Source organism: Macaca nemestrina, chromosome 7 (genome assembly GCF_043159975.1).
Source record: "Macaca nemestrina isolate mMacNem1 chromosome 7, mMacNem.hap1, whole genome shotgun sequence".
NCBI classification, from domain to species: Eukaryota; Metazoa; Chordata; class Mammalia; order Primates; family Cercopithecidae; genus Macaca; species Macaca nemestrina.
The window spans coordinates 138716283-138743970 of record NC_092131.1 but is presented as its reverse complement, the minus strand read 5'-3'; the positions used below and the strand labels follow the sequence as shown (position 1 = coordinate 138743970).

At 47.0% G+C, this 27688-nt stretch overlaps 1 protein-coding gene and 1 long non-coding RNA gene across 4 annotated transcripts in view; one reads left to right on the top strand and one right to left on the bottom strand.

The window, feature by feature from the left end:
• The window catches only part of LOC105488928 (carbonic anhydrase 12), a 59797-nt gene extending 56113 nt beyond the window's left edge, over positions 1 to 3684 (bottom strand). The window contains exon 1 of one of the 2 annotated variants that reach the window (XM_011753456.2): positions 3522 to 3684. In XM_011753456.2, the coding sequence (XP_011751758.2) occupies positions 3522 to 3606 (85 nt within the window). In that variant the 5' untranslated portion in view covers positions 3607 to 3684. The remainder of the gene's footprint in view (positions 1 to 3521) is intronic. The other variant, XM_011753450.2, reaches the window with a different exon arrangement.
• LOC105488941 (uncharacterized) lies at positions 1061 to 15015 on the top strand. Of its 2 annotated transcripts, none has more exons than XR_011626453.1 (3): positions 1061 to 1170; positions 9905 to 10083; positions 14767 to 15015. It is a non-coding gene; the product is annotated as an uncharacterized lncRNA (long non-coding RNA). The 2 variants fall into 2 exon arrangements; XR_011626452.1 differs by lacking the exon at positions 1061 to 1170 and adding an exon at positions 8593 to 9044.
• The last annotated feature ends 12673 nt before the right edge of the window (positions 15016 to 27688 follow it).

Below are 27688 nucleotides of genomic sequence, written 5' to 3'. Positions count from 1 at the left end.
TCAGGCCTGTAATCCAGCACTATGGGAGGCTGAGGCAGGCAGATTACCTTAGGTCAAGAGTTTGAGACCAGCCTGGCCAACATGGTGAACCCCTGTCTCTACTAAAAATACAAAAATTAGACAGGGGTGGAGGCAGATACCTGTAATCCCAGCTACTCGAGAGGCTGAGGCAGGAGAATTGCTTGAACCTAGGAGGCAGAGGTTGCAGTGAGTTGAGATCATGCCATTGCACTACAGCCTGGGCCACAGAGCAAGACTGTCTCAAAAAAAAAGAAAAAATTCCCTAAGCTTAGACACACACATTTTTATATACAATTCATTTCAGAAGGTCCACAGACCCCCCTGAAACCAGCTATGGGCACATTGAGAGTTGAGGGTCCAAGATCAACCTCTCTTGAATTAGTAATTGGATGAAGACATTCAGAACCATAGGGAAACCAAACTTGTATGTGACCCCCAAGTTTACTGCTCACCCCTTTGCTGAAACAACAATGAAAAGAAATAAAGAAAGCATTTCTTTAAAACCAAGCTATAGAAGACATAAAACCTCTTCTGGACGTTTTTCTTCAGTCTTTTGTGTGAGGGGTTCACTAGTAAGATGTAATCCCGGACTTTAGAGATATAATAAGCCAGATCATTACTTCTTAGCAAGCAGAACAGTTGTAGGCCCAGGATGCAAAATTCCACAAGTAAGAGAGGAGTTCACCCTTACTTTTCCCCTGAGGAGGCACAGGCCACTCCAGTGATCCTGGAGGCCACTAGAAGCACATCTGCTGCCTGAGCACTGCTACTTTGCCAGCAGTTTGCATTGCACCTGCTCTCATTCAAATCACAGCCTTATACCCTACATCTTCTTCTATCCTCCCCACAGCTTGCTAATCGAGGTTTTTCCTGTTGTTGGAGCTCCCATCCTCAGATGAGGCCTCAGCATCACACTCCGGAAAGTTCAGGGATAAAAGTCAGAGTTGACACCTGGGACTGTGAGGTCTCAGTGATGACATAGAACTGGGGACTTGTTGAAAGGCAGCAGCCTTCAGAGCAACATTCCCTGCCCTCCTCTCTGTGAGTGAGCTGGCTTGGGACTCCAGACTTGGCACGTTGGGTATAAATGGCAGTGTCTGGAGGGGCTCAGGAGCTGGAGAAGGGGAGAAGCGGCATTGTAAAATGAAGGTGAGGATGGCGAGTCAAGGGGGTTCATCGGGTGAGGATCAGGGCCCCAGCTCAGATCTGACCTCAGGAAGACTTTCTAAAAGTGTGTGTATGTGTGCGTGTGTGTGTGTGTGCATGTGCATGAAAGTGTGCTTTATTCAGGAATTGCACCCCCTGGTTCCCCACCTCTAGCTGTAAGAACAGAAGGCTTAACGGGATTAAACTGATTCCACAGGCAAGGCCAGACCAAGGCCTCGGTGGCATCCTGAGGGAGCAGGCCCTTCCTGGAAGGGAATAGTTTTCTTCCAAAGGAAGGTTATCTGTTCCATCTGGGAAACCTGGGAGGCTCAACCTGAAGCCTGTTAGAACCTGCAGACCCAGCTGGTACTGAGCAGGGAGGTTCCCCTGGAGGGAATGCCTGAGAAAATGATATTTACCAAGATCCATATCAGAGGTCCTGGGCCCTGCCTGCTTCCTGTGCTGGGTGCTAGAACTTTCCCTGAGTAAACATCACCTGGGTAGCCCAAGACTGCCTGGCTCTCCACACCAGGTTTGCGCAGAGCAAGCTCTGCAGAATTCACTGAAATGTCCCCCCAAATCCACGGCAACTAAGAATTCCAAGGGTTTCTCCAGAAGACACTTGACTTCACCTTATTATGCTCCCTCCTGGGCCCCTGACATTGTTCTTGAACATTCTCCAATGCTGGAAGTTTAAATGCACCAGGCAGAGGGCAGACTGCACTTTGACCCCATTACTCTGCTTAACTCCTCTCCACCCCCAACTTTGGGTTCATACTGACATTCTACACCTCAGTGATTTTTGCTTTGACCTGTCCTCTAAGGCAGTTAAAAACCCGAGGAAGCTGCATGAGAATTTACAGAATAAAAGCTGTGTTCTTAGAACCCAGGGGTAGGCAGGCTCCTTCCTCAGAGTGAGGTGAAAGTGGAGTTTTGACTGCAAGCTTCCCCAGTCCCAACTTGGAGAATTGGGAGAGGAGATAGGAAGGAGGGAAAGGGAGAGGGGAGGAAGAGGGAGAGCAGGGAAAGTAGGGAAGAAAGGAAGGGGAGGGAGGGAGGCAGGAGAACAGGGAAAAGCAGGAAAAGAGAGAGAAGGGAGGGGGAGTTGCCCCAGAGTGAGAGGAGCAACCAGCTATAGGAAAGAGGGCCAACTAATGGCTGTTTCTCCCTTTTGTCTTGGAGCAGTTTAGATTTCCAGGGAAACTTTGGACTCAGTGAACCTTGCGTAAAAGGAGGATACATGTAAAGTTTGTGGTTTTAAAACTTGATTTTTTTACATCACTTTTACATCACTTTTACATCACTCCTTTCTCCCACCTACCTTCTGTTTCTCCCTGACCAGATGAGGGAGATAATATCAAACATATCATGCCAGCTAGTCGATTGGAATTTAATTAAGAGTCATCCAAAGCCTGGCTCCCCTGCCCTTCCCCATGGGCACCGTGACCTCCAAGAGAGGAGGCTCAGAGCTTTTATGCTGCTGAGCAGGATGTATTTCCCACCACTGCTGCCTAGCCAGGAAGAATCCATTTTCAGCCATTAAAATCACTTTCGGTCCAAAATCACTTTCTTGTTCCAAAAGATTAACGAACCAGTCTTGGCTGTACCCAAGTTAGCTCACTGGCCCCGCATAAGCCTACAGTTCGGGTCCCCCCGCCACCTCCTCCTGCCACCCCACTCAGCCTCCACCCAGTCCCTCAGCCTCCAGTCCTTTGGGATTTAGTGCTCTAATTACAATCAGAAATAAGGGTGTGTGTGTGTGTGTGTGTGCGCGCGCGCGTGCATGCATGTGTACGTGCACACACATGTACGTTCAGCATAGTACAGCCCTCCTGGAGAAAAACAATGATTAAGAATGGGATGCATCATCCCTTTGACTTGTAGGTAAGACTTAACGGTAAAGATCCTGTTATCCAAAGAAAAGCGCCTACCACTGTCTGTGGATTCTGCACAGGGGCACAGCAAACCTTTCTCTGTGCTTACCCCACTCAGAATGCCACAGTCACCTCTCTACTTTCAAACGTGGATCGGGGGAACACTGTTTTAAATCTTGTCTTTGCATCTCCTCCCTGGTTAGCAAGTTCGCAAGCCACATCTTCAGAGCTGGCGGTGCTCGGGAGTACACGCAAACATTTTAGCACTAAATCTGCGCCAACCGCCACTAGAAAGCAAAGTGCTTCCAGCCCCAACCTTAGCAAAGGAAAACGGAGCATCCTTTCTTGAGACTGTACTATCTGGTACTACACCTTCCTTGCTCCCCCCAGCAAAGATTTTACTTTATCATTGAAGAGCCTTCAGTCCAGGGGCGGCTGAGCGCTCAGGAGTGTTAGGAAAGAAGCAGGCGGAAACTTTACCGTTCGCTGGGGCCGGGCTGGAAGGCTGTTCCTTTAAGATCACCAGCAGGAGCACGGCCGCCGCGTGCAGGCTGCTCCGGGGCATCTTCGCGGGCTCCTGCAGGGCGGGCGCGGGCTGTCTCGGGGGCTCCCGGTGGCCGCTCACGCTCCAGCCGCACACAGGGACCGCGTGCGCGCAGCCCGTGTGCCGTGGCGAGCACGTCCGCCCTTCGCTCTCCTGGCTTCCCCGGGCTGCTTTTATGGAGCAACTCAACCCCAAACACTGATGTCATCGTGCGGGGAGGGGGTGGGGGAGGAGAACGCCCTGCCCACCGGAGGGCTGGCGCCCCAGATCCTAGGTGAGTTGTAGCCTTGACTTCGGCCGCGCTCTGCGGGTCCCGGGCGCTCCTCCGGGCCAGGGCTGATCTGGGAACCCAGTTCTCCGAGGAGCTGCTGGCAGGCATGGGTGAGATCCGCCTGCCTCCAGAAGGGTGCGTCTAGGGATCCTGTCAGTGGCATGCCCTTGGTCTGTCACTGGTCCTGTAACAGCCCACTGTTCACCTTGCCCGCTGCTTAGACAGAGCCCATTTATCAAGACAGGGGAGTTGCAGTGGAGAAAGTAATTCACGCAGAGCTTGCTGTGCCAGAGACGGGAGGTTTTCCTTCGTTTGTTTGTTCGAGATGGAGTCTCTGTTGTTGCCCAGGCTGGAGTGCAACGGAGCGATCTTGGTTCACTGCAACCTCCGCCTCCCGGGTTCAAGCGATTCTCCTGCCTCAGTCTCCCGAGTAGCTGGGATTACAGGCGCATGCCACCACATCCAGCTAATTTTTGTATTTTTAGTAGAGGTGGGGTTTCGCCATGTTGGCCAAGCTGGCCTTAAACTCCCGACCTCATGTGGTTCACCTGCCTTGGCCTCCCAAAGTGCTGGGATTACAGGCACCCACCACCGCGCCCGGCTAATTTTTGTATTTTTAGTAGAGACAGGGTTTCACCATGTTGGCCAAGCTGGTCTGGAACTCCTGACCTCAAGTGATCTGTCTGCCTCGGCCTCCTAAAGTGCTGGGATTCCAGTACTCAAATCAGTCTCCTCAAGCATTCCGGGAGTTGTTTGTTCGTTTGTTTGTCGAGATGGAGTCTCCCTCTGCAACCAGGCTGGAGTGCGGTGGCGCGATCTCGGCTCACTGCAACCTCCGCCTCTCCGATTCAAGCGATTCTCCTGCCTCAGCCTCCTGAGTAGCTGGGATTACAGGCACGTGCCACCATGCCCAGCTAATTTTTTTGTATTTTTAGTAGAGACTGGTTTCACCACGTTGACCAGGCTGGTCTTGATCGCTTGGTCTGGTGATCAGCCCAAAGTGCTGGGGTTACAGGCTGCGCCCCGCCTCTGGGAGTTTTTAAAGAGTATTTGGTGGGTAGGGGCTTGAGACTTTGGGAGTGCTGATTGGTCAGGCTGGAGATAGAATCACAGAGGGTTTGAAGTAAGGTTTTCTTGCAGTCTTCTGTTCTTGGGTGGGATCCCAGAACTGGTTGAGCCAGATCACACAGGGTCTGAGTGGTGTCAGCTGATCCATCCAGTGCAGGGTCTGCAAAATAGGTTTTACAATAGTGATGTTATCTCCAGCAGCAATTTGGGAAGGTTTAGACTCTTGCAGCAGGGCCCCTAAACCATAATTTCTAATGTGGTAACTAATTGACTAGTCTTACAAAGGCAGACTGGTCCCCAGGCAAGAAGGGGGTCTTTTCAGGAAAGGGCTATTAATGATTTTGTTTCTGAGTCAAACCATAAACTGAATTCCTTTCTAAGGTTAGTTTGGCCTGTGCCCGGGAATGAACGGAGACAGCATAAAGGTTAGAAGAAAGACTGAGTCATTTAGGTCTGATCTTTGTCACTGCCATAATTTCCTCAGTTACAATTTTTGTAAAGGCTGTTTCAGCCCTACTCAGAATCCCCCAAGCACAGTGCTATTTGGGCAAAAGCCTCCTTCACGCTTTTTTTTTCTTCACGTGCCCGTCTGAACTTGGCACAGGTTAAGGAACTGGACAAGACAGCTGTGCTCAGATGAGTTCAGTGCATCCTGATTAGGTTCTTACCTTCCAAGTTTAGATGCAAAGAGATGAACTGAGAATAGGAGAACAGCACCGTGGGCTACACACGAAGAGCTTATTACAATTCCCCCTAGTAACAGGTAAGTAGAGGGGGCTCATGCTATGTCAATACATCATTCCGTCCTCACTAGGAAGCTGGGGGAGAGGGTTCCTCTTCTGGGGTGGCAGCAGAAGAAAGGGACTTACATTATTTACTGAGGACCTGCTGTGTCAGGCACTTTTTTGGGGGCTCAGAACACAATACCCCAAAGTAGGGCACCTTGGCATGCTGAGTACTTTGAACTGTAGGAAATGAAAAGGCCCCAGAAACAAGGTCTCTCTGTCCTTCTCCCATCCTCCTGTCTCCTTTCCCTCCTTCTCCCGCTAAGTGAATGGCAGAAAACAGCATCCCTCCTCCCCAGGCAGCTCATAGAAACTAGAGCCCTCTCCTCCACAGCAAGCATAAAACCCAGAGCGGCCACTCTCCCCTCTCCCTTTTCCCTTAAAGACCCTCATTCGGGAGGGGTCCTGCCCCACACCCAGGAGAAAGCAATGCTACACAGAGAGGTCAAGAAGAATCGGAACAGACAGGCCTCGCTGGGTTCCCCTCAGCCTATCACTGTGAGATCACACCCTTCTGTCCAATCACATTTCTACACAGCCATCCACATTCTTCGTCCAACCTAAGCAGAAACACAGTTCTCCCTGAGTCTTTGGGTCTTCGTTTCTGAAGTCTCTTGTGTCACATAAAACTGAGATAAATACAGTCATTGTGCTTTTCTCTTGTTGGCCTGTCTTGGTATTTGAGTGTCAGCTGTGACCTTTATGATGGGGGAGGAAAGGGATCACACCTTTCCATCCCTACAGGCTGTGCTAGATCTTGTGTATCTTGGTCTGGCTCAGTGTCCAAGCTCTGTTTCCAGTGCACATTATCATCACCTGTTGCTCACTTCTGCCCACTTTTCTCACAGGTCTGAATGCTTTGAAATGTGTGCACGCCACTATCCAGTCATACACATGTGCTTCTGATGCCTTTTATATTCAGCCCATGTCCAGTTGTTAAGTCAAAAGTCTTCTTAACCTGCTGCCCCTAATACCCACTAAATCTTCCCGCTGCTGTTGCCACCACTGTGGTCATTTGTGCTTCTGGCTTCCCCGGGCCCTCCGCCTGTCTCTGCACTGCTGCAGGTGCCAGGCTCAGCTTCCTCCCCTCTCTATGATTCTACCCGCTGCTGCCTATGCATACTGCTCAGGCCACACGGGCTGTGGAAGGGTGTCCACCCCAGTCCTGGTACAGGACCCCTGGGTTTGTGATCTGGCCCGTCATGCCCTCTTCTCTTGGCCACAGCAGCCAGACAGGCCTTCTCTGATCTCACGTCTGTGCTGACCCTCAGCCTGTGCAGACTCTCAGGCCAACCTTACTGACCAATGAAGCCACTTGTCCGTGGTGGGTTTGGAGGGATGGAGTAGCTTCTCCTCCAAGAGCCACCAGGAAGCAGATGCCACCCACATTAGGGTGTTACTGCTCTGTCCCTACCAGCTCAGCTACTGTGTGGGTTAATAAAGGGCTTTGAAGTCTCCTTAAGGAAGTTGTTACAAAGACAATCTTGTTACAAGCGCTTCCAGACCACAGTAGGCTTAGGGATAATCTTTTCTGCCTGATAGAGAGCCTCGAGTGAGCTCTGGAGTGGTGCAGGAGTGTTTCTCTTGTTCTGATTTGTCATCGAGGGCAGTCTGTCTGTTTAGAAGACTGCCTAAACAGTCTTAAATGGACTAGAGGAACACAGCTTGGGGAGAAACCGCTGCAGGCTCAAAGAGGCAGAGACTGAACCTGCGGAGGGGAAATCACTCGTTGCGCATGTCACAACCAGTTAAAAGTAAACTGGGCCATGCACACACATCTGGCATTCCCACTCCAGGTGTTCACCCATCATGTCTGTCTAAACATTAAGTTCAATGTCTCCTTGAACATGTACCTCTAAGTGTTCTCCAGAGATCACCAGAGATGGAGAGGTTAAAAAGGCAGAAACAGGCGGACTTCATAGACCAGTAAGGCTAGATGGTGAACTAGGTTTCACAGACAGAATGAACAGGGCTGAGATGTTTACTGCATGTCTGTGTCAGAAACTTGGTCAATTAGTAAAGAATGGATAGCAATTAAAAGGGAATTGAGCATGTAAACTGAGACCCAGTTGCCCTAGTGCTTTGAGAGAATTATTATTATGAATGGAACGACTACAGGTATTCAAGTTGAATGTCAAGGATCCCCCCTGACAAACAGCACAGACCCAACCAGCTTAAGTTCCCAGCTCTGGGAATCCTTTGTCTGCTTCCTGAGGCTTGTGCAGATGAACATGCAAGGGCTTGCTGTGCCATCATCAGCTGCGGCTGTTGTCAGCCAATAAATAACCCATTGCTCAATGAGTTAGGGTAGAAAGTAGACCTTCTGCACTCAAAATGTGGCAGTTGGCCACCAAATGACATGCCTAGACAGGGAATGGTACCCCCTAGGATGTTACCATCAGAATAGACATGAAGGTGAGGCTGGTGAGTCAAGGGGCAGAGAAGCAGGAATGAACAAGGATTTGGTGTTAGGAAGTCTGGGCTGGCTGAAGTGCCTGCCCCACCACTTCCTCAATGGCTGACCTTGACAGTGATGCAAGCTTTCATCCTCTGTAAAGTGACGGTGTAATCCATACCCCCGGGTCATCATAGAATTGATATATGGTTGGAAGGTGATAAGGCCAGTGAACATTTTCTTCATTCATTCATTCATTCATTCATCTTCTATGTGCCAGGCACTATGCTAGGCTCTTGGAGAGTGCACAAACATAAAACAATCTCATGGATAACTATATAATTACAATTCTAATAAGTGCAATAGAAGGTTGAGACATAACTGAGAGGGGCCCACTCTGTCCTGAGGTGACAGAGTGGTGAGGAAGGTGAGGCGGTGAGGAAGACATCGTCAGTGTAAGGATTATGTTCTATGACTTCATAAAACCTTTGAAATGCACAGCACATACCAGGCTCTTCTTTCCCAAACCTAGTGCCATTTGGTGGCATTTGCCCCGACATAGCAAGTTGTTAGCCTTTCAGGCATTAAGGTTAGGGTATAGAGAATTTTGTTTCTTAAGGTGATAATTTTATTTCTTAAGATAAGAATGAACTCTTCAAATGGTGTCACTTAGTTGGGAATGCACCTTTATATGGAGCTAAAGAAAGGACTGCAGAGAGGAAAATGGACATTTATTGCACCTCTGTTTGCCTGCCACTGTGCTTGGCGCTTTATTCTTACAACAACCTGCAGGGATAGTGTTAGGTTTGCCATTTTATAGATAAGGAATCTGAGGCTTGGAGAAGTTGAATCTTTTCTAGTTCATGAGGAATCCGGATGATTTTGTCTCCAAGGCCCAGGCAGACCCTTTTCATGGCTGTCCTACAGATGCCTCAGATTGGTACGTTTTCTTACTGGGTGCCTCTAAGAGGAGGATTCTCCAGTTTTCCTTCTTTTCTTTTCTTTTTTCTTTTTTTTGGACAGAGTCTCTCTCCGTCACCTAGGCTACAGTGCAGTGGTGTGGTCTCTGCTCACTGCAACCTCCGCCTCCCGGATTGAAGTGATTCTCTTGCCTAAGCCTCCTGAGTAGCTGGGACTACAGGCGTGAGCCACCATGCCTGGCTAATTTTTGTATTTTTGGTAGAGACGAGGTTTTACTACGTTGGCCAGGCTGGTCTTGAACTCCTGGCCTCAAGTGATCTGCCTCCCTCAGCTTCTCAAAGTGCTGGGATTACAAGCATGAGCCACCATGCCTAGCCTACGGTTCTCCAATTTTCCAGATGCTGTGATCGTTTATTTGTTGATCAGAGGCACATGTACCAATTCTAGCAATTGAATAATGTTCAGTAGGGAATATGGCTGTGTCTGAGGGACCAAGGGACCCTGTATCATACTGTCTGATGAGTGGATAGAGCATTTGCCAAAAGGAGAGCTCAGAGCTTTGAATCGACACAGGTCTCAAGCAAAGGAAGGAGAATGTGAGCCATACCACATAGCTCTTTTGTAATATAAAACAGAGCTCTGCTTTGACCTAGGAAGGCCAGACAAGACAGAGGCAGAGAGGGAATGGGGAGGAAGGGAGAAGAGGGAGGAAGGAAGGGAAGAAGGAAGGAAAAGGCCACATGGTATCCTTTGGGCAGTGGCTGAGGGAACCTCTAGGCCAAGACTCACATAGACCTATTGATCTGGGTACCAAAGTCTGTGTTTTAAAATATAGCCAGTTTTGTAGTTTTATTCACATTTGCTTCTTCCCCTTCACAGTAACGGCTTGGAGGCATAACCCCTGTGTGAACCCTGGCTGCCCGGCTCGATTTCAAGCAGGATCAGTTGGAGGACAGTGTGACCTGGAGGAAAGGATGCCAGGCTTCTGACTCTGCCAGGAGCCAGCAGTGGAACGTCAGCAAGTCTTTTACCATGTTTCTGCTTCTGTTTTCTAATCCGTAAGTCGGAATAAGAATGTCTAACTCCACACAGGGTTGGCAGTGGAAGGAGGCCGTATACGTGGGATGAGAGCGCTATGGGAAAAACAATAAATAATGGCATTTGTCCTCCATAAGATGTCACTCCTAAGAGTGGACTGCACAAGAAAGGAAGTGTGTTTGAGCTCAGCTTTGGTTTGCTAATCTAAGAAAATAAAAACTGGATTCCAACAAGGGATTGTAAACTCTCACCCCATACCTGACACCAGTTACCACAATGACTCTCGTCTGGTTACTTGTTCCCTGGGTTCTTCAGCTCCTACTTCTGTTGGGGGGGGAATCACAGCTCTTCGCTGGGACTTTTATAATGCACTCTGCGTGATTAATTTAAACATAATAATTCAAATTTCTATGCACGGGGAAACTCAGCACTTTATGTGAAGTAAACCTTGGTGCAATAGTGTCACCTCTTTCCAGGTGCATTATTCACAATGTCATGGTTAGCTGACACTCAGACATTTAGGAGCTATAATTAGGCTGTAATAGCTTAAGGTTTCTCACAGCCTTCTCTTTTTTCACACCTACTGGGGAACCCACTCTCCTCTAGCCTCAGGAATTTGGTCTATATCCTTCCTGTTCTTCTTGTTCTCAGTCTGAAGCACTGTGCTCTCCCACCCATCTTCTAAACCACAGTGTATTCACGGGCCACATTCCAGTGAGCTCACAAGTGCCAACCTGAAGCGAGTAGTGCTAATATCAAGTCTGACAACTTCCACTCGGAGTCAGGCAGGCAGAATGGTATAGGGGCAGAGCTTTGGCATCATATGAACCCGGGTTTTGAAACTCAGCTCCACCATTCACCACCCTGTGTGACTCTGGGCCACTGAACCTCTTTGAATCTCGATTTCCTCCTGGCTAAAGAGATGAGAGTCCAGCCGGGCATGGTGGTTCATGCCTATAATCCCAGCACTTTGGGAGGTCGAGGTGGGTGGATTACCTGAGATCAGGAGTTCGAGACCAGCCTGGTCAACATGGTGAAAAACCCCGACTCTACTAAAAATGCAAAAATTAGCAGGGCATGGTGGCCCATGCCTGTAATCCCCACTACTCAGGAGGTTGAGGTGGGAGAATTGCTTGAACCCGGGAGGTGTAGCCTGCAGTGAGCTGAGATCACGCCATTGCACTCCAGCCTGGGCAACAAGAGTGAAACTCCATCTCAAAAAAAAAAAAAAGAAGAGAAAGCAAAAAATAGAGGGTCCTAGAATAAGTATACCCCAAAGGGAGAAAGGGAGGAATACATTTAATCAGCTAGGCATATGAAAACTTAGCATGGCGGCACGTAATGAGTACTATGCAGCGGTCTTTGTCCTCTGTAGAAACATCCTGACTGGATGATCCTTCATGCTGTTTCTCCGAAAGTTCCAACCCTGGTTTGGGCAACTCCATCAACTTCCATGAACCCTCAGGGAAAAATGAGTAGAGACTTCCAGATATCCGTTTCCCCCACACATTGGCCTCTTATAGAATGTAACTTTGGTCATAACAAACCGAGTCTTACTACTGAAATAAGTTGAAGCCTTCTAAACAAGTAGGCTTAGAACCCCTTTACCACAGGAAATGCCTGATCAGTGGAATTTTGTAGCTAGAAGGTATTCCTGAGCCCAGAGATGCCACATACTATTGAAATTATTAGTAATTTCCTCTTGCTTGGGTACTCAAGCTCTCTACCATTGCAGGAATTCATGAGCTGACTGCTTCATTTCAGGTGCTTCCAAAGAAAACTGACAAGCCACCCCCAGTTGCCTGCATTTTAGTTTGCATTCATCTCCACTGGGTGTAGGGTGATAGGAGCATGTAGCACAATTCTGCTTCTCTTCCAGCTGGAGTTTGTAGACTGAGCCAGGCCACCTTGTGTAGGCTCTAGTGACTGACAAGAGCTCAGTGGGCTGGAAGCCTAGTGCAGTTAACACTGCTGGCTTTGTAGCATGGACAGGTGAAAGCCAGTAAGCTTCCCAGTAGACCAATTGAGCTGCATTGCCTCTCTGGCCAGAAGCCAGCCCTGGCAGGGATCCAACTTCCTCTCAAGCGCTGAGCAAGGGCTCAGGTGTATCTGGTGGCTGGCAGAGCAGGTGGGCAGCCAAGGCTTCATAGTTCTCACCCACAGCAATTCAGCTAGCGAACTAGAGACACTTCCCCAAGGAGACACAGTGTGGCAAGCCCACTGAAATGAGTAAAGAAATCTTAGCTACAGAGTTCCTTCTTTATGCCTGCGCCACTTGAAATGAGAGTCTGGGTCTCCTTTTACTGTGATTAAAACTGGATGATTTATGCTGGCGTCTCCATTTTTTGACACAGCTATGCAAAACTTTTTGATCTTACATGTCTCTGTTTTCTTCACTATCCAGGATTTTGTGGACAGTAGAAATGATAGCAAGATATAGTTGGAGTTCTTAAAGAATGTTCGAAGAATCAGAAAGTTCAAACCCCAGAAACTTGGCCTCTCTTTGCAAACTCTGTTTCCCCTGAGGACAGTGGTGAAGGGGAAATACCTCCTTAACTCCATTTTTATGACAGGGACTATGCCACTTAATCCCATGAACATTTGTAAAATTATTTAGAGACATTTAGGAACGACATCAGAGTCCATAATTACAAAGTGTATTGGTGCTTGTAACTGTAGAGACATTTGCTTTTAGTGGGGGCATCAGACCTGTCTGATAAGAAGGCTCTCTGGGTTCATGTCACCCCTGAGATATCCCAGTTCATAGGAAAGAAGTCAATTCAGAGGCAGTGAATGAGAGAAATCCCATTATAATAGGTCTGACATAACTAGCCGTCAGCAGAAGGAAACTGCTAAAAACTGGGGGAAAGGGCACAGAAAAGGTATGGAAGGAGCGGTGCTAACTTGCAGCCATTGTCCCAACAAGAAGGAAGGTGCAGGGAAATGAAAGATAACTCCGTGGCCTCCTCCAGGGCGATGAGCAACATGGTGCTTTTGTGAAGATTCCACCCAGAGCGTCTGATGCTGAGTAAAGCATGCCTGGCCACGACTGGAAACTGGAAACAGAATTTTTTTTTTTTTTTTTTTTTTGAGTCTGAGTCTGGCTCTGTCACCCAGGCTGGAGTGTAGTGGCACGATCTCAGCTCACTCCAACCTCTTCCTTCCAGGTTCAAGTGATTCTCGTGCCTCAGCCTCTCAAGTAGCTAGGATTACAGGTGCTTGCCACCACGCCCAGCTAATTTTTGTATTTTTAGTAGAAACAGGGGTTCTGCCATGCTGGCCTGGCTGGCCTCAAATTCTGGCCTCGAACTCCTGGCCCCCAGCGATCCACCTGCCTCAGCCTTCCAAAGTGTTGGGATTACAGGCATGAGCCACCGCACTCGGCCTGGAAACAGACCTTTAAATGTTGCACTGAAACAGGGAAACATCTCAGCCAAGTGATTTTTATAAAAAGTTATTAACAGAGAACTTTTAAGAGAAAAAAAACCCTGATAATCCATCCTACCAGATAATGACTCTTCATTCTTACATGTTCCCTTCTTCTTGTCCATGCCAACAAAGAAATTTACCTGGTTACTATGGAGAAAAGATACCCTATTGGATATACTACTTTTTAAAAAACTAACATTGGATTATAAACAGTTTCCCACATTTCTACATAGTCTTAATTATTTTAACATTGATAAAATCTTAAGACAATTTCCAAGAAGTCATGAAGCCTGGAAAGATTAGTGATTTAAACCAGGGAGTCAAATCTCTTGAGTGACTTCCTCTAGAAGGTCAGGGAATTCCTAGAAGAGCAGCAAAGCTACAACTTGAAGGATCCAGATACAGATGACAATAGGTAGACTGTTGGTAAGTCAGTGGCTTGATGGCTTAATGCAGACAACAACAGGAGGCGAGTATACCCATAGGGCTGGCCATGCTGGGGAAGGGAGCCCGCTAGAATGGGTCCAAGCCCATAGCCAAGAGCAGAAACCGCCGTAGTGGCGGTCAAGGAGGCTTCATTCTAAGTCCACATGCTGAACAGTGCTTCATCAGCAGACTCTCTGAAGAAGCTTCTGCACCTCGGAGCTCCCAAAAGAGATCAAAAGCCATGACCAAGACCGAGGGAAAGGGGGAGTTGTGGGAGCTGGACACAAAGAACATTTAACTCCTTGTCCCACTTCCAGCAGCTGCCAATCATCCTCCTCCCACTCACTCCTGGCTCTCTTTTGCTCTCTTCTCTATTTTTCTTTTTTTTAAGACAAGGTCTCACTCTGTCACCCAGGCTTAAGTGCAGTGGCATGATCATAGCTCACCACAGCCTCGATCTCCTGAGCTCAAGAGATCTCCTACCTGAGCCTCCCAAAGTGCTGGGATTACTGGTATGAGCCACTGTGCCCAGCCTTCTCAATTTTATTTATTTCTGTCCCTTTAACTGACTCCATCCCTCAGCCTGAAGAATCAATGGGCTGTGGTCTTTGGTTCCATACTGTACATGCTGTCCTGGGGGATCTAAGGCAGAGGTCAGGGCAGGAATGAACTCAGATATCACGGAGAGATTGGTGAGAGCATTAGGAAGTTAGCAATAAAGATAATGTTCTGGGGAACAGGGTGACATTTTTACTTGTTCCACTTCTGTATTGTTTGGAGATTTTTTAAATGGCAGATATGTTGCAAACTAAAACAATTACATGAAATTTTTTTTTTTTTAATTGAAGGAGGTGAATGTTTTGTTTTCTAAGAGAAAGAAAAGAAGCTGTCGATAGTGCCAATACAAGCAGCAGAGAGGTCACTCAGCGCATGTGCAAAGACAAGGTCTTGGACCAGTTCTGCAAACCACAGAGTGCACAGAAACTAGAAGCCAGGAAGAACACCGAGATGTGAGAAACAGTGACTGAATGACATGAGAAGGGCCATTTAAAGACTTTCACAGAGAGGACAAAGACAGAGAGCAAGAACAGAAGGACCTCCTACAAAAATAATAATAATAATAATAATAATAATAATAATAAACAGAATAAGGAGAGCAGCCATTTCTGAAGCCAGGAGGAAATGTTTCAGATGGAGGGGAGCAGGCAAAAAAGAGAGACAAGAGCAGTGAGGAGAGAGCCATTAGATGGCACTGCAGAGAAAACTGTTTGGAGTTCTGAAAATTTTTTATTGTGGAAAACTTCCCAACCCATATAAAAGTAGACAATACATACCCAGGAGGTGGAGCAAGAGGATTGCTTGAGCCCAGGAGTTTGAATCCAGCCTGGATAGCAGAGGGGGACCCCATCTCTTAAAAAAAAAAAAAAAAAAAGGAGACAGTATGGTTATAATGAATCCCTATATATGCATCACCCCTTCCCCAGATTATTTTGAAACAAATTCAAGACATCACATTATTGTGGTGGCTCTCAAATTTTAGCATGCGTTCGAATCCCCTGAAGGGCTTGTTAAAACATGGATTGTTGGGCTCCACCCACAGAGTTTCTGATTCAGTAGGTCTGGCCTGAGAATCTGCATTCTAACAAGCTCCCATGTAATACTGATGCTGCTGATCTGAGGGCCATGCTCTGAGAACCATTGTAGTTAGAATTTCACCTACAGATATTTCTCTTTAAAAAGGACTGCCCTATTTAGACATAATCATGATGTTATCAGCACACATAAAAATCAATAATAATTCCTTAATATCATGTTTTCCCAATTATCCTCTAAGTGTTTTTGTTAACCAATTGTTTGAACTGGGATCCAAACAAGGTCTATAGATTGCAATTGGTTAATATGTCTCTTTAGACTCTTTTCCTCTATGGGTAGAGTTTGAATGGGCAGCATGAGAGACAGTCTGAGCAATAGTTGAGAGAGATGTGCAGATGTGTGTCATGAAAACAGTATAGGCCAGACATGGTGGCTCTCACCTGTAATCCCAGCACTTTGGGAGGCTGAGGCAAGCAGATCACCTGAGGCCAGGAGTTTGAGATCAGCCCGGCCAACATGGGGAAACCCCATCTCTACTAAAAAAATACATAAAATAGCCAGGCATCGTGGTGGGCGCCTGTAATTCCAGCTACTCAGGGGGCTGAGACAGGAGAATACTCAGAGGCTTGAACCCAGGAGGTGGAGGTTGCAGTGAGCCAAGATCGTACCACTGCACTCCAGCCTGGGCAACAGAGCAAGACTCCATCTCAAAAAACAAAACAAAAAAAGCACAAACTTTGGTTTGGATCCAACCTCTACCACTTACTAGAGATACATGAAGACAATGAAGATAATAAGTCTATTCATGGACTACTTTGACAATTATATAAAAATTACGCCTGTAGAGTGGAATCCATATATATTAGGGCTAAGGAATCAGAAGCTCTGTGACCTAGGGCAAGTACTTAACTTCACTAAGCTTCAGTTTTCTAATCAATAAAAAGAGAGGTTATAGCAGTACCTATTTTATAGGGTTGTGAATGAGCTACTGAGTGTAAACATCTTAAGCACACTATCTAATCTGTAATAAGCACTCGGACTTGTATTGTTATGAAAATAACAATTATTCTAGCCGTACAATGAATGTCACTCCTCTTCCTCCTAAGTAGGAATGCCTTCTCAGAATCTTGATTTTCAAAGTGATGGATTGGGAGATCCCAAGCCATGAATGTGAGTTTGTGTATTTCCCTTCTTATTTATTTCTCAGTTCAGTTAAAGGCACCATCCTCCTCCTAGTTGCCCAGATTAGGACTTTTGGGATCAACCTGAGCTCCACCCCACATTCATCATATCAGTGTTTCCATCTTAAGGTAGCTTCTGGGATCCATCCCCAAACAGAATGCAAGAATCTAACAGTACCTAGCACATGATAGGTCCTTAATCAGCTTTGATTATTCATATTTCTGCTGCCTCTGCTCTACTTCCAACCACTGTCATCTCCCACCTCCACTGCCCCATTCCCTCTTCCCTGGTCTCTCCCACCCTAGCCTCTCAGTCATTGTCCATCCTACCAGAGTGACACACTTTCTGTTTTCCCCACCTTCTCATCCTCTCCCCTTTCTTCTCTCCCTCTCTCTGTTTCTGACTGTAACTGTAGTGAGTGAAGTGTGTGGCTCACTCATTATCCATCTGTGTAAGGAGTTTGTCTTGTTGTATTTATTTGATATCCCCCCCTTCATTTCTAATACTCATTCCCCTTCCCCCCTACAGGCTGTCACTCTGATATTGTGATAATACATTCTTGGGTATGTACATGAACTTACAAAATATTAGAAATGTTTGTTCCCTGGTGCCACAAAGAAATAGCACTCAAACATAAATGTAATTCTCTCAGCAAGGCAATTTTTACTTTCTGCAGAAAGGGTGCTCATCGCAGATGGAACAATGGCGAGAGCACACCTGGACAGGGGAGGGGCAGGAGTTCTTATTCCTGATGCAGGTAGCCCCTGCTGCTGTGTCGTTCACCTATTGGCTAGGGTTGGACAGCACAGTCTAAGCTAATTTCGATTGGCTATTTTAAAGAGGGCAGGCGTATGAGCCAGAGTGGCACCGTGAGTAGTTTGGCAGGAAGGACGGTTAAGAACAGGTAACTAAAAGGTGACTTAGGTCAGAGCAGGTGACCAAGGGTGACTCAGGTCAAAGCAGGTGACCAGAATGAGGCAGGATGGAGCAGGTGACCCAGGGAACAGATGTGAACTACTGATTAAGACTGGAGGGAAAGTTGTTTACTTAAACTAGAAACAAGTGGGCGAAGAGAACCAGGAAGTTAAACTTGAAAATGGAGAATCAAAGAATAAGAGAGCTGAACCTACTGACATGCTGATTCTTTGAAGAGAAACTTGCAGCTCACTATGTTTAACAAGAAATATGTTATTTTGTGTGGTTTGGTTTTTAAACCTACCTACCGCATTTACTTATCCATTTCCCTAGCAAATGTCCCAGCTCCCTCTTACCAGAACTAATAAGGGAGGAGACCACCCCTCATATCGTCTTATGCCCAATTTCTGCCTCCAAAGAAAAGGTAAAAACTAAAAGGCAGAAATGAAAGCCACAGGCAGACAGCCCAGCACCACACCCTGGGCCTGGTAGTTAAAGATCGACCCCTGTCCTAATCGGTTATGTTATCTATAGATTACAGACATTGTATAGAAATGTACTGTGAAAATCCCTACCCTGTTTTGTTCCTATCTAATTACCGGTGCATGCAGCCCCCAGTCATGTACCCCCTGCTTGCTCAATCAATCACGACCCCTTCACACGCACCCCCTTAGAGTTGTGAGCCCTTAAAAGGGACAGGAATTGCTCACTTCGGGGGCTTGCGACGTAGATCCTGACAGCCTGAGAGTGCTCCTGGGTAGGCATGTGTCCCGGTGGGATGCCTCGCCAGAGCAGTGTGTGGCAGGCCCCCGTGAAGGATCAACGCAATGGCTGAACACCGGGAAGGAACTGGTACTTGGAGTCCGGACATCTGAAACTTGGTAAGACTAGTCTTGAGAACTTGCCTACTCCATTTGAGTGGAAGCATGGCCTGATCACCCACGGCGTGCCTTTATCGGCACTTTGGTTTTGGTTTTGACTTGATTTAAACTGCCTGACAGGACTGGTCTTGGGAACTTGCCCACTCCATTTGAGTGGAAGCGTGGCCGGATCACCCACAGTGTGCCTGTACCGGAACTTTGATTTTTGTTTTTGACTTGACTTGGATTGCTTGATATTTTGGTTTTGGTTTTGACCTGGCTTAGATTTCTGGATACTCTAATTTTGGTTTTGATTCTGGTTTGGCATAAACTGTAAAAGTGTGTGTGTGCCCTTTTTACCCATACTTTGTTTTGTGGTGTACCTGTGGTGTGAGCATGGTGTTTTGTCTCAAGGAAACATGGGTCAGGAACAAAGTAAGGCCACCCCACTAGGAACTATGTTGAAAAATTTCAAAAAGGGATTTAAGGGAGACTATGGAGTCACCATGACACCAGGAAAACTTAGAACTTTGTGTGAGATAGACTGGCCAGCATTAGAGGTGGGTTGGACATCAGAAGGAAGCCTAGACAGGTCCCTTGTCTCGAAGGTATGGCACAGGGTAACCTGTAAGCCAGGGCACCTAGATCAGTTCCTGTATATAGATTCCTGATTACAGCTAGTTTTGAACCCCCCACAGTGGTTAAAAGGACAGGCAGCAGCAGTACTGGTAGCAAAGGGATAGTTAGTTAAGGAAGGTCCTTGCTCCACCTGCCGAGGGAGGTCAGCACCAAAAGTCCTGTCCGACCCAACATCAGAAGAATCACGGCAGGAACTGGTACCAGCAATACCCCCTCCTTATCAGGAGGAAGGGCTCCCCACCCCTGAGCCCACAGCACCTACACCTCCACCAGATGACCACACCCCTAGACCACCCAGAGTAGACAAGCAAGGAAGTGAAGCTGTGGGAGAAACTCCTCCCTTGGCAGCTTGCTTACCACCCAAGACTGGAATCCAAATGCCCCTGAGAGAGCAGCAATATACTGGGGTAGATGAGGATGGACACATGGTGGAAAGGCATGCCTTTGTATATCAACCTTTCACTTCTGCTGACCTTTCACCTTTCACTTCCTCAATTGGAAAAATAATACTCCATCTTACGCTGAAAAGCCTCAAGCTTTAATTGACTTGCTCCAAACTATTATACAGACTCATAATCCTACTTGGGCTGATTGCCACCAGCTGCTCACGTACCTCTTTAATACAGATGAAAGGCAAAGGGTGCTCCAGGCGGCAACTAAGTGGCTAGAGGAGCACGTCCCAGCCGATTACCAAAACCCCCAAGAATATATAAGAATTCAACTGCCAGGAACAGACCCCCAGTGGGACCCGAACAAGGGAGCAGACATGGAGAGACTAAGATGGTACCGTGGGCATTAATAGAAGGTCTAAACGAAGGGGCTCAAAAGGCGACAAATGTAAATAAGGTCTCTGAGGTCATCCAAGGCAAAGAGGAGAGTCCAGTGCAATTCTATGAAAGACTGCATGAGGCTTACCGTATGTACCCTCCTTTTGATCCAGGTAGCCCTGAAAATCAGCGCATGATTAACATGGCCTTAGTAACATGGCCTTAACAAAGCGTGGAAGACATCAGGAGAAAATTGCAGAAACAGGCTGGGTTTGCGGGTATGAGTACCTCACAGTTACTGGAAATAGCCAATCAAGTATTTTTGAATAGAGATGCAACAAGCTGCAGAGAAAGCCGTAAGGAAGGCGAATGCCAGGCTAGGCAAAATGCCAACTTACTGGCCATGGCCATTAAGGGAATTCCCCCGAAAGGAGAGGGAAAGAGGGGTTCAGGAAGAATACCCAGTCTAATCGCCCACGCTTGCAATGTAACCAATGCGCCTAATGTAAGGAAATAGGACATTGGAAAGATAAGTGTCTCCAACTGAAGGAAAAGCAAGGAGGTTCGGAACAAAAGACCTCAGACAAAGACGAGCGAGCTTTGTTCAATCTGACTGAAGGGCTACTGGACTGAAGGGGACCGGGTTCAAGCGCTCCCAAGGAGCCCACAGTCAGGATTACAACTGGGGGCAAGGACATTGAGTCTTTGGTCAATACTGGTGCTGAACATTCAGTAGTGACCACCCCGGTTGCCCCCTTATCCAAGAAAACCATTGTTATAATTGGAGCAATAGGAGTTTCCACTAAGCAGGCTTTCTGTTTACCACAGACCTGCTCGGTGGGAGGACATGAGATAGTTCACCAGTTCTTGTACGTGCCTGGCTGTCCCTTGCCCTTGCTGGGAAGAGACTTGCTTAGCAAGCTGAGAGCCACCATCTCCTTTACAAAACAGGGTGCTTTACAGATAAAGTTACCAGAAATAGGAGTTATCATGGCCCTTACAGTCCCCCAGGAAGAAGAATGGAGACTTTTTCTAACCGAGCCAGGCCAAGAGATAAAACCAGCAATAGCTAAGTGATGGCCCCGAGTATGGGCAGAGGATAATCCTCTGGGACTGGCGGTCACCCAAGCCCCTGTACTCATAAAAGTTAAGCCTGGGGCCCAATCAGACAAAAGCAGTATCCGGTTCCCAGAGAAGCTCTCGAAGGAATCCAGTTCATCTCAGGCACTTGAAAGCCTATGCAACCATAGTTCCTTGCCAGTCTCCATGGAACTCCCCCCTCCTGCCTGTCCCTAAGCCAGGGACCAAGGACTACCGACCAGTACAGGACTTGCGCTTGGTCAACCAAGCTACAGTGACTCTGCACCCAGTAGTTCCTAACCCTTACACGTTGTTAGGGCTGCTGCCGCTGAGGACAGCTGGTTTATCTGTCTGGACTTAAAAGATGCCTTCTTTAGCATCAGAATAGCTTCTGAGAGCCAGAAGCTGTTTGCCTTTCTGTGGGAAGATCTGGAGTCAGGGGTCACTACTCAGTACACTTGGACCCAGCTTCCCCAAGAGTTCAAGAACTCCCCTACTATCTTCGGGGAGGCCCTGGCTCGAGACCTGCAAAAGTTTCCTGCTAAAGACGTAGGCTGCATCTTGCTCCTGTACGTGGACGACCTTCTGCTGGGACACTCCATGGCAGTCGGGTGCCCAAAAGGGACAGATGCCCTGCTTCAGCGCCTGGAGGACTGTGGGTATAAGGTGTCCAAGAAGAAAGCTCAGATCTGCAGACAGCAGGTACGCTACCTGGGATTCACTATTTGGAAAGGGGAGCGCAGCCTGGGGTCAGAAAGAAAGCAGGTCATCTGCAGCCTACTGGAATCTAAAACCAGAAGGCAAGTAAGGGAATTCCTAGGAGCTGTGGGGTTTTGCAGATTATGGATTCCAAATTTTGCAGTACTAGCCAAACCTTTCGAATGGGGTTGCAAAGGCGGGGTGACTGGGAGCCTTTTGAATGGGGGACGTCTACAACAGCAAGCCTTTTGTAAGTTAAAGGAAAAGCCTATGTCAGCCCCAGACCTAGGACTACCAGATTTGACAAAGCCCTTTACACTCTATGTGTCAGAAAGAGAAAAAAATGGCAGTTGGAGTTTTAACCCAGACTGTGGGGCCCTGGCCAAGGCCAGTGGCCTATCTCTCAAAACAACTGGATGGGGTTTCCAAAGGCTGGTCACCATGTCTAAGGGCCCTGGCAGCAACAGCCCTGTTAGAACAAGAAGCAGATAAACTAACCCTTGGGCAAAACCTGAATATAAAGGCCCCCCATGCTGTGGTAACTTTGATGACTACCAAAGGACATCATTGTTTAACAAATGCTAGATTAACCAAGTACCAAAGCTTGCTATATGAAAATCCCCTTCAAACTATTGAAGTCTGTAACACCTTAAATCCCGCCACCCTGCTCCCAGTATCAGAGAGCCCGGTCAAGCATAACTGTGTAGAGGTGTTGGACTCAGTCTATTCTAGCAGACCTGACCTTCGGGACCAGCCATGGGCATCAGTAGACTGGGAGTTATATGTGGACAGGAGCAGCTTCGTTAACCCACAAGGAGAAAGATGTGCAGGATGTGCGGTAGTAACTTTGGATGCTGTCATTGAAGCCAAACTGCTGCCACAGGGCACTTCAGCCCAGAAGGCTGAGCTCATTGCTTTAACTCGGGCTCCAGAACTCAGTGAAGGTAAGACAGTAAACATCTACCCTGACTCTCGATATGCCTTTCTAAGCCTCCAAGTGCATGGAGCATTATATAAGGAAAAGCATCTGTTAAACTCTGGGGGAAAGGACATAAAATATCAACAAATTCTACAATTATTAAAGGCAGTTACAATTATAAAGGCAGTATTAAAGGCAGACTGCCCTCAGAGGGTAGCAGTCATGTACTGCAGGGGACACCAGCGAGCCTCCACCTCAGTGGCCTTAGGAAACTCGAGCTAATTCAGAAGCTCAAAAAGCAGCATCTACCCCTTACTGGGCATCGGTATTAGCCCCCTTACTCCCTCAAACACCTGACCCGGTACCTACCTATTCTAAGGAAGAAAAAGACTTCTTCCATGCAGAAGGGGGGCAAGTAATAAGAGGAGGATGGATCAGACTGCCAGATGGGAGGGTAGCTGTGCTGCAGTTGCTGGGAGCCACAGTCCTATTGGCCATGCACGAAACCACTCAACTAGGTCAAGAGTCACTTGAAAAATTGTTAGGCCGGTTCTTCTATGTCTCACACTTGCCAGCCCTTGACAAAGCAGTAGCACAACGGTGCGTTACTTGCCGACAGCACAATGCAAGGCAAGGCCCCACTGTTCCACCCAGCATACAAGCTTACGGGGCGGCTCCTTTTGAGGATCTTCAGGTGGATTTCACGGAAATGCTGAAATGTGGAGGTAACAAGTATTTGCTGCTTCTTGTGTGTACTTACTCTGGGTGGGTGGAGGCTTATCCAACACGAACTGAAAAGGCCTACGAGGTAACCCGTGTGCTTCTCTGAGATCTTATTGCTAGGTTTAGACTGCTTTTATGAATCACTTCAGATAACGGGCTGGTGTTTGTGGCTGACTTGGTACAGAAGACAGCAAAGGCATTAGGAATCACTTGGAAGCTACATGCCGCCTACCGACCTCAGAGTTCTGGAAAGGTGCAGCGAATGAATTGGACTGTCAAAAACAGTTTAGGGAAAGTATGTCAGGAAACAGGATTAAAGTGGATACAGGCCCTTCCTATGATACTGTTTAAAATTAGATGCACTCCTTCTAAGAAAACAGGGTACTCCCCTTATGAAATACTGTATCATAGGCCTCCTCCTATACTACGGGAGCTTCCAGACACTCCCCGAGAGTTAGGTGAAATTGAATTACAGTGACAGCTACAGGCTTTAGGAAAAATTACACAGACAACCTCAGCTTGGGTAAATGAGAGGTGTCCCGTCAACTTATTCTCCCCAGTTCACCCTTTCTCTCCAGGTGATCGTGTGTGGATCAAGGACTGGAACGTAGCCCCTTTGCGGCCACAGTGGAAAGGAACTCAGACCGTTATCCTGACCACCCCCACGGCTGTAAAACTAGAAGGAATCCCAGCCTGGATCCACCACAGCCGTGTGAAACCTGCAGCCGATGAAACCCGGGAGGCAAAACCGAGCCCGGACAACACCTGCAAAGTGACTCTGAGGAGGACGACAAGCCCTGCTCCAGTCACACCCGGAAGCTGACTGGTCTACGCATGGCCCAAGCATGAGGAGAATCATCAGGAGACTCATTTTCCTTATAATTTGGACTTGTATAGTAAAAACTTCCACTGATTTTCCCCGCATGGAAGACTGCTCTCAGTGTATACATCAGGTTACCCAGGTAGGGCAACAAGTTAAAGCAATCTTTCTGTTCTATAGTTACTATGAACGTCTAGGAACTTTAAAAGGAACATGTTTATATAATGACACTCAGTACAAGGTATGTAGCCCAGGAAACGACCGACCGAATGGGTGTTATGACCCCTCTGAGCCTCCCATGTCCACAGTTTTTGAAATAAGATTAAGGACTGAAGACTGGTGGGGACTGATAAATGATACAAGTAAAGTATTAGCCAGAACAGAAGGAAAAGGGGTGCCCAAACACATAATCTTGAAATTCGATTGCTGTGCTGTCATTAATATCAGTAAGTTAGGAAGGAGATGTGGCTCTTTTCATTGGGAAAAAGGCTAGATGACCAAAAATAAGTACATTTGTCATTGATTAGGACTGTGTGGAAATGAATGTGGATACTGGTCTTGTGTCATTTGGGCCACTTGGATAAAAAATGAAAAGGATCCAGTCCACCTTCAGAAAGGAAAAAATGGCCCTTCCTGCACTAAGGGACAATGTAACCCCTTAGAGCTGCTAATAACCAATCCCCTTGATCCTTGCTGGAAAAAAGAGGGGCCTGTGACCTTAGGAATCGATGGGGCCAGACTGGATCCTCAAGTAAATATCTTGGTTTGAGGAGAAGTTTACAAACACTCTCCTGAGCCAGTGTTTCAAACTTTCTATGATGAACTAAATGTACCAGTACCAGAAATTCCAGGAAAAACAAGAAATTTGTTTTTGCAATTAGGCGAGCATGTAGCCCAGTCTCTCAATGTCACTTCATGTTATGTATGTGGAGGAACTGTAATGGGAGATCAATGGCCATGGGAAGCCCGAGAATTAGTACCTACCGACCCAGTTCCCAATGAATTCCCAGTTCAAAAGAATCACCTGATAATTTCTGGGTCCTAAAAGCCTCAATTATTGGACAATATTGCATAGCTAGAGAAGGAAAAGAATTCACTCACCCTATAGGACGACTTAGTTGTCTGGGACAGAAACTGTATAATGGTACCACAAAAACAGTCACTTGGTGGAGTTTAAATCACACAGAGAGAAATCCATTTAGTAAATTCCCAAAGTTGCAAACTGTGTGGACCCACCTGGAGTCCCACCGGGACCAGACAGCCCCCACTGGATTATACTGGATATGTAGGCATAGAGCTTATGCCAAATTACCTGACCAGTAGGCAGGTAGTTTTGTTATTGGCACTATTAAACCATCTTTCTTCTTACTGCCCATAAAAACAGACGAACTCCTGGGTTTCCCTATGCTTCCCATGAAAAGAGAAACATAGCTATAGGAAATTGGAAAGATGATGAATGGCCCCCTGAGAGAATCATACAATATTATGGGCCTGGTACTTGGGCACAAGATGGCTCATGGGGATACCAGACCCCCATTTACATGATCAACTGAATCATACAGTTACAAGCTGTCTCAGAAATAATCACTAATAAAACCGGCAGAGCCTTGACTATTCTGGCCTGGCAAGAAACTCAGATGAGAAATGCTATCTATCAAAATAGATTGGCTCTCGACTACTTGCTAGTAGCTAAAGGAGGGGTCTGTGGGAAATTTAACCTTACTAATTGCTGTCTACACATAGATGATCAAGGGCAAGTAGTTGAAGACCTAGTTAGAGATATGACAAAACTGGCACATGTGCCTGTGCAAGTGTGGCATGGGTTTGATCCTGGGGCCATGTTTGGAAAATGGTTCCCAGCACTAAGAGGATTTAAAACTCTTATAATAGGAGTTATAATAATAATAGGAACCTGCCTACTGCTCCCTTGTTTGCTACCTGTACTTCTTCGAATGATAAAAAGCTTTATCACTACCTTAGTTCACCAAAATGCTTCCGCACAAGTGTACTATATGAATCACTATCGATCTGTCTTGCAAGAAGACATGGATAGTGAAAATGAAAGTGAGAACTCCCACTAATAAAATGAGTGAGAGTCTCAAAAGGGGGGAATAAGGGAGGAGACCACCCCTCATATCATCTTATGTCCAATTTCTGCCTCCAAAGAAAGAAGAAGTAAAAACTAAAAGGCAGAAATGAAATCCACAGGCAGACAGCCCAATGCCGCACCCTGGGCCTGGTAGTTAAAGCTCAACCCCTGACCTAATCGGTTCTGTTATCTATAGATTACAGACATTGTATAGAAATGCACTGTGAAAATTCCTATCCAGTTTTGTTCTGATCTAATTACCAGTGCATGCAGCCCCCAGTTATGTACCCCCGGGTTGCTCAATCAATCACGACCCCCTCACATGCACCCCCTTAGAGTTACGAGCCCTTGAAAGGGACAGGAATTGCTCACTCGGGGGGCTCGGCTCTTGAGACAGGAGTCTTGCCGATGCCCCTACCAAATAAACCCCTTCCTTCTTTAATTCGGTGTCTGAGGAGTTTTGTCTGTGGCTCGTCCTGCTACACTACAGTGAGGTGAGTATTTTTGTCCATGATCCTTTAGGTCTTGTGTAAGAGTTTCTCAGAAGCATATGCCTAGGAGTGGAATTGCTGATGCATATTTATTTTCACAAAGTACGTCTAGGTTGTACCTGCGAACTGCACAACTCTGTGCCCATAATGACTCTGTCCAAACCCCTGCACTAAAAGACTTGATCAAACTCTAGCATGGCTTCTAGCAGCTTAAGGCCATGTCCCTAGGATGATTCCAGCCTCCCTTAAAATGTTTGCCTGGAAGCTCAATGCTGCCAGGAGAATTTACTGTTTATTCTGGCCAAAACCTGGTGATAGGCAGACAGGCCCCTAAGCCCCCTCTTAGAGCAGTTATTTTAGAAAGCTTGCAATTATAAATCTTTCCTTTGCCCTTTGAGATGTAAATCTCCCACCCAAAACGGTCTCCTCAAGGATCTGAGAGCCTTCTCTTTGAAATGCAGATATTCAGGGAGCTATAGCTCTTCTCCCAGGAGGATAAGGGCCTAACTGCTATGGGCGCCTTACTTTAGGAGAAATATGTTTCTCCTCCAGATAAGCACCAATGAATAAATCCAGGTGGCCTAGTCACATGGACTAACCCTCCCTTAACACCCCACAGTGCCTTTCCCTTAACCTTTAAACAGTCTTCAGCATTTTGCATCAGGTGTTGAGCTCTGTTCACACTCTACTCTTTTTCCTTATTGCAATAGTCCCTGAATAAAACCTGTCCTGGCTGCTTTAACTGGTGTCTGGCTTTATCTTTGACACGCCCTAGAATAGACTGTTTGTTTCCTTTCCTTTTTGTTTCCTTACAACCTTGCCAGAGTTTGGTATTATCCAGTCTCCTAATTTTCCAGCCTCATGGGTAAAAAGACTTAATCTTGCTATTGTTTTAATTTTCATTTATCTAAGAACTAGTGAGGTTCACTGTGGGAGGCTGAGGCAGGTGGATCATGAGGTCGGGAGATCAAGACCATCCTGGTCAACATGGTG